The 6,393-nt window shown below is 47.4% G+C and overlaps 1 protein-coding gene across 3 annotated transcripts; it reads right to left on the bottom strand.

Moving 5' to 3' along the window:
* Window positions 1–894: 894 nt before the first annotated feature.
* On the bottom strand, window positions 895–5,482 carry coq8b (coenzyme Q8B). 3 transcript variants are annotated; one of them, XM_011620304.2, is made up of 16 exons: window positions 5,325–5,482; window positions 4,726–4,919; window positions 4,442–4,616; window positions 4,041–4,222; window positions 3,681–3,747; window positions 3,315–3,389; window positions 3,007–3,126; window positions 2,831–2,916; window positions 2,596–2,736; window positions 2,434–2,515; window positions 2,215–2,308; window positions 2,004–2,145; window positions 1,796–1,903; window positions 1,652–1,717; window positions 1,447–1,533; window positions 895–1,333 (listed from the first exon to the last, which is right to left on the bottom strand). In XM_011620304.2, the coding sequence occupies exons 2-16, from the start codon at window positions 4,900–4,902 to the stop codon at window positions 1,028–1,030; spliced, it is 1,908 nt and encodes a 635-aa protein (XP_011618606.2). In that variant the 5' UTR covers window positions 4,903–4,919; window positions 5,325–5,482; the 3' UTR covers window positions 895–1,027. The 3 variants fall into 3 exon arrangements, with proteins under 3 accessions (XP_011618606.2, XP_011618607.2, XP_011618608.2); XM_011620305.2 differs by having other exon boundaries at window positions 4,451–4,616; XM_011620306.2 differs by having other exon boundaries at window positions 4,460–4,616.
* Between the last annotated feature and the right edge of the window lie 911 nt (window positions 5,483–6,393).

Below are 6,393 nucleotides of genomic sequence, written 5' to 3'. Positions count from 1 at the left end.
AACATGCTGCAAACCTGCCTGCACAGTAGATGTTTATGCTGTCCAGTAACACAAATGTGATGGAAAATCATCCTGGAAAATCTGCAACTTTAATGTGTAATAAAACCAGCCCAGCCGTAGAAGAACATCCGAACTTTCCGGAACGTAAAACTCCAGAAAAGGGATGGTTGTTCTCCTCCCCGGCTGCCATTTCTCTCTGAACGTGGCTCAAACAGGCTGGATTTTGATGGATCGATTGCAGCTCATCAGCTGTAGCAGATGTGGACCATAAACACACACACACACACACACACACACACACACACCCTCTAATGGAGACGCAGTAAAAGTCTCATAATGTGGTGAAAGCCTCCAACTCTGTGTCCCACGGGAGTAACGATGCCGAGTGGGAATGATCTGTAATGGCCAGCCTGGAGACAAAATAATAAAAATAATCCTGACACATATGCAGAAAGAAAAATCACTTACAGTTGTCAAACCAATAATATTGTCAGGTTAAAACATGTAGAATGTGAGAGGAGAATGAGCTCAAACGTCAATAACCTTCACCAAAGAGGGATCAAACCTGGACAGGGAAGATCGATAGGAAACAAGGAAGTCCTCGAGGTCTGCCAGTAAAGCCGACGCATAAAAATGTTCCAGATTTTATTTGATAAAGGACACACGCTGCATGGTCTCTTACAGTCGACACCTGGGTCTTAATAAAGAATCAAGGCCCTCGTACAGAACCGATCCGTCCAAGCTGCTTCACCCGAGCTGTCCAGAGGTTACTATGGAAGCGTAGCTCAGTATGTAGCCTCAAACACCACTCCCATTTTTGCACATTTCTGTCATATCGGGCAGAAACATACAATAAACCCACTTTCTATATGTGCTGTAGGCGTTTGGGTGTCAGTGTAAACAGTTATGACATCATTTCCTGGAGCAGACGGAGGGCTCAGGGGAGAGAGCGACGTGTTCCAGTCACGCAGGCTTGGGTGAACCCTCCCCGTCTGGGTTGGTCCTCCAGCAGGACCCTCCCCAGAGTCTACGCAGCAGCTCGAACCGGCGGCTGGCTCTGCCTCCTCTTGATGTAACTGTTGTATATGTCCAGAAACATGTCCCTGCACGGGATCTGCGCGTTCAGCTTGGAGCAGATGAGGAAGGAGCCGGCCATCTTTCGGTGGAGGGAGTAGGTCTCCTCGGGCGGGGGGGTGAGGCGGTGGCGCAGCATGACGGGGATGAGGCTCTGGATGCGCTGCGTCGTGCTCTGGACACCAAAGTCGAAGGGCTCGGCTGAAGCGAACGCCTCTCCGAGGATCATGACCGCCTCCACGTGGGCGTCCTCGAAGGCCTGACACACGACAGACAGGTCAACAACAATAATCAGTCGTTTTAAACCTCCTCGGCGTCCATGGAACCATGGAAACTAAATAAGCAGCGGCAGAAGAGGCTGAACGCTCTCACCTTGGCTTCAAAGCCCGTCAGGAATTTCAGATCCTTTGATTTGGAGAGAACGGTGGCTCGATCGCCCACGGACGCCGCGTGCACCACCTGAAACAAAACAGTGTGTGTGAGGATCCGACTTATACTTTATAGGAGCAAAAGTTGGGCACAATCAATGCTCAGTTGCTCAGGACGCTTTAGTTTTGTGGGGTTTCCGAGCTCGTACCTGTATATAATCATCCGTGAAGGATTCTGGGTAACTTCTGCACGCTCCAAAATCCAGCAGAACCACCTACGGATGTCATGCATCATTTGATCAACACAGCAACACTTTGATTAACTCATTTCTGTCACACTGGATTCTTCTCACCTTGTTAGTTTCTGAATTGTAGAAGAAGTTGGCCCAGTTTGGATCCGTCTGCATGAACCTGAACTCAAAGAGTTCTCTGAGGCACAACTGCAGGATGTTGAAGGAGATCTGCAGAGGAGAGACTTTTCCTGAATCGAACGCCTTATTCTCTAACCTAGCACATCTGAAAATGCCAGGACCATACTGGGAATGCTGGATTAACTGGTACCTGGTTCCTCGTCTCCTGATCCAGGTCAACGCAGCGGTCCAACGGAACTCCTTGGACTAGCTCCATTGCCAGCACCCGGGTGCCCGAGAGCTCGTCGATCACCTCTGGAACTTGGAAAAAGTCATCACCTTCCAACAGGCATCTGAAGGCAAGTGAAGATGGGTGTTGGAACGTGGCCGTTACCCTGGAAGGTGGATTCTCCTACACACACCTGAACCTCTTGGCACATTCTGCCTCCCTCTTGTAGTCGCACTCCCAGGCCAGCTCTCTCTGAAGAACCTCCAAGCTGCTATCTGCAAACAGCCCTGTAATGATGTAAAAATAAAATAAAAATATAAAAGGGGGGGAAATCAACTCTGCACCTCGGCTACAAGACAGATTCTTTTCATACGTCTTTTTTGGAATCCTCAAAGATTGACGCAGTCCTCACCTTCAGGTAGAATAACGCTAATTTTCAGGACTGACATGAGGTTGTTGATATCACTGTGGATGCTCTCGGCTACTCCAGGATACTGCCGGGATTAAGACACAATCACCAGTTCATGTGCACCCACAGAAACGGAGGCAGACGGAACCGAGCGTGGACGAATACCTGGATCTTGACGGCGATCTCTCGACCATCTTTCAACACACCGTGATGCACTTGCCCGATGGAGGCAGCAGCAAACGGCTTCTCTTCAAAGGACAACAGCTTCTCTTGCCAGCCAGGACCCAAATCTTCCTCCAGAACTTTCTGAATATCCAGACAAAGGTTTTAAACTGTGTATCTGACTTTTAGCGTCTACGGGAAAGGATGTGACAGACGTGCCGAGGCACCTTCTGCCTACCTTCATCTGCCAGCTGGGCATGAAGTCTGCACTCTGACGGACGCGCTCGAAGATCTTCTGCAGCTGGGGGTTAATGAAAGAATTATCTGGAAAAACGTAGGAACGTTTCAGAACCAGGCTCTCCGCTTTCCTCTCACTAGAACAGCACCTGGACACATTTTGCCGTTCCCACTCACCTTGGATGCTGAGCATCTGTCCTATTTTCAGCGCCGCTCCGCGGACTTTACACAGCGTGTCGACTATTCGCTCTGCGTTGGCCTCCGACAGGAGAGGAGAGTCGAGCAGAGCGCTCATGTCTGGAGGACAGCAGGCACAGAGAAATGTGGTCAGCAGTGGCACAAACAGGCAGATTTGTGAAGGCAGTCCCACATGGGACAGCTGGGAATGCTGGGAATGCTGGCTCTGCTGGGAATACTGGCTCTGCTGGGAATGCTGGCTCTGCTGGGAATGCTCTGAAGATCTTTTGAGAAGGCTAGAAGCATACCTCCTTTCCTTTTGCCTCCCAGCGATTGTTTGGCCACCTCTGCTATGGCGCCGATCCCGAGGCCCACTGCCAGTCCTTCAGCAGAGTCAGAAATGAGGTTAAACTTGATTTAAGTGGAGGTAGAGCAGCACTAGTGGGACACATCTGCAGCTTCAGAACTGAAAGTGTGTCCAATATAAGTCTTTAACTTGTGTTTAGCAAGATTTCAAATGTATCTAATGATACCTGGAAAAGGACACAATGTAAGCATTTTATATCACATATATACATAAAATCTGCATAGTTTGACAGGATTCTGATCCATTTAATAAACATAACAAAAGACTGTGTGGGTACATGAAAAAAGAAGATGAAAGCTGTTTGTACCTCCAAAATTAACCAGCCTGCTGATTCTTGTTGCAGGCACCTTCCGCTCTCTGGCTCGATCACTCAACTGAGGGGAAAAAAGAAAATCAGGGGTCCATTTATCAAAAATCATTATAAATGCTTGATTTTTGTTGACTCCTTGAACAGAAAAGCCCATGTAGGCATCCCTAAATTAATATGTGAAATGGTTTGTCTATATTACTATATTTGAACTGAAATGTTGAAATAAATTATAATATAAAGAGAAACTGCAGTTTGAATTTAAAGGCATTGGTGGAGAGCACCAGAAAATGTCACTCTGAGATTTTTTTATGTTAATGGGAGAAAATGTGTGCATGATTTCCAAGGCCTTCAACCCACCTTTTGCCTGACAGGTTTCACCTGGGCCTGTTTAGCTTCTCTGGCTTTCTTAATGTCCTCAGGTGTGAGTCTGGTAACCACCGCGTCATGCACAGACCTGCTCTGGTAGCAGATCCTGCTGGACCTGTGGAGGAAGCGAGCACTCTGTCCAGGCCAGCCCGGCCCTGCAGATGGGGGAACACCTATGGGATAGAATGCAAGAACATATAAGTGGATGATTACCAACGCAAGTCTTGTTATAGCTCTCTGCTGGTGCAATGCAAAGCAAAGAGAGGAGCTGGGTTTTCTAAAAGAGAACATCTCTTTAAGCCCTGGAACTCAACGTACTGCCAGAGTGTTAGTAGATCACATGGAATATTTGCTCTCCCTCCTTTGTTTCATAATGACAGAACTGGACCAACATTTGCTACCGTAACGACCTGCTGGTGTTTCCTCTGCCGCTCCGCTGCGCCCTTGCTGTTCCTCAGGGGTGTAAGCAGAGAATTCAGCACCCACGCCCCATTTGGCAACATCATCAGGATCTACGTTCTCCCAACCTTCAGCATCAGGAAAAATGTCCTCTTGTTTTGATTGCTGCTGCTCCCACAGGAGGAATGGAAGAAAAGCACGTCATATGGACACACAGCTCATTTTAATGGTTTATTTTCAGCTACAGAAATCTATAACTGTATCACAGCATCCTTACCATGCTGCTGGCCATGAAGGAGCCCATTAGTCCTTCCACCGCCTCCTGGGCGACCCTGACTCCTGCTCCTATGGTGGAGGTGCAGGCGACTAATCGGAGCTGTTCTCCCTGGGTGGCAACAAGAGCGGAGCCCACTTTACCTGCCCCCCGCAGCACCTGGAGGACCTCTGCCAGCATTGCTAAATCCAGTAGAGCTGAGAGGAAAGACCAGATCGAGGCAGGGAAGATGAGCAGAGCAAGAAAAAGTTCCCCAGGCATCAATGTTTTACAATGAGTGCTATGGTTTAACCTTGGGTGTCACTAGTTATGCAGCTGACCTGGCATGGCAGGGATATTCGCATTCTTCTCCATAAAAGAATATAAGTACTTCCCTACACTATAGAATTATGGTTGCATTATATGTTGTGTTATATGCTCCTCTTCTTTTCACTTTAATTAGCCAACTCGTTGCCTCCGTTCTTGTGTAACGTCAGCATCCGCCGACCGAGACCCCCCATCACAAACTAGCTACATACTAACAATACTACCTCTGGATTTATTCACTGCTTGAACGAATGAGGATTTAAGCATTTAGCAGATAAATGAATATAGACACTCACCTTTCCCGAAGCTGTGATATCCAGCGTGATTCCAGGCGCGTCCTTTCCTTCCACAACAGTGTTTTGCAACCACTCCGCACCCGGAAGTTTGAGGGACTTTGGCAAGGAAGCACACGGCGGAGGACGCGCGGAAGGATACACGGGATCAACCAATCGGAGTCCAGAACAGCCAGCGGTCCAATAGCGTTAGGCGAAGGCGGGACTTACGGAAGACGACGTCAAATGAGAGTAAAGAACCACTGTGACGTCATTAAAGGTATCTACAAGCACGTGCAAAGGTACACAGTAGTGACCAAACTCAAAAATGCTCAGTACAACCCACATATTAATATTGTATACTTTATATATGATAATTCAGAATTTCTTCAGTCCCATTCAGTGATTAAGTATAATCATAGTTTGATTACATTTTAGTAGAAAGAAACCAAACTATTTGAATCCCCCCCCCCCCCACACACACACACAGTGGTAGTAAATTTGACCTCTGCAGTTAACCCATCCTTTACACACCAGTGGTGAACACACACCCACTGGGCAGAGTGGGCCACACATTGGGATTTAGGTGCCTTGCTCAGGGGCAATTCCAGACAATTCCTTTCCTGAACCACAAGCTGCCCTTGGAGACAGAAATAGTTCCGTAAATTTGACTTGACTTGTTAGTGACAACGCATCTGAGGCTTGGCTATTAAGTAGCTTCATGTCATTTAGTAATTTATAGTTAAAACACCACTGTGAATATGCTGTATATGTTTTTGGTATCACTATTCAAAACCTACCTCACACATAACTAGTTTACCTTTTCCATGCAGATGTAGCATCAGTACTATTACAGTTCATTTGCAAAAGAAACACTCTTATAATAGGTTTTGGTATTTTTGCAGTAGTTTTCTTTATTTGATTTGATTGTGACATTAACCTGGAAATGGTGGTGGGGCCCTCTTGTGGATCAAAAAGGTGCTACTGCTCTGCTGCTGCTGCTGCTGCTGCTGCTCTGTTGCTACTGCTGCTCTGCTGCTGCTGCTGCTGCTCTGTTGCTGCTGTTGCTACTGCTGCTCTGCTGCTGTTCTGC

Source organism: Takifugu rubripes, chromosome 11 (assembly GCF_901000725.2).
Source record: "Takifugu rubripes chromosome 11, fTakRub1.2, whole genome shotgun sequence".
In the NCBI taxonomy this organism is placed as follows: Eukaryota; Metazoa; Chordata; class Actinopteri; order Tetraodontiformes; family Tetraodontidae; genus Takifugu; species Takifugu rubripes.
The sequence above is the reverse complement of the archived record's forward strand: the minus strand, read 5'-3'. Positions and strand labels throughout refer to the sequence as shown.

Coding starts and splice junctions, on each gene's coding strand:
- coq8b (XM_011620304.2), bottom strand. CDS start 4,902: ATGCTGGCAGAGGTCCTCCAGGTGCTGCGGGGGGCAGGTAAAGTGGGC. Junction 4,617..4,725: donor CCTTCATGGCCAGCAGCATG/GTAAGGATGCTG, acceptor CTGTGGGAGCAG/CAGCAATCAAAACAAGAGGA. Junction 1,718..1,795: donor ACAATTCAGAAACTAACAAG/GTGAGAAGAATC, acceptor TGACATCCGTAG/GTGGTTCTGCTGGATTTTGG.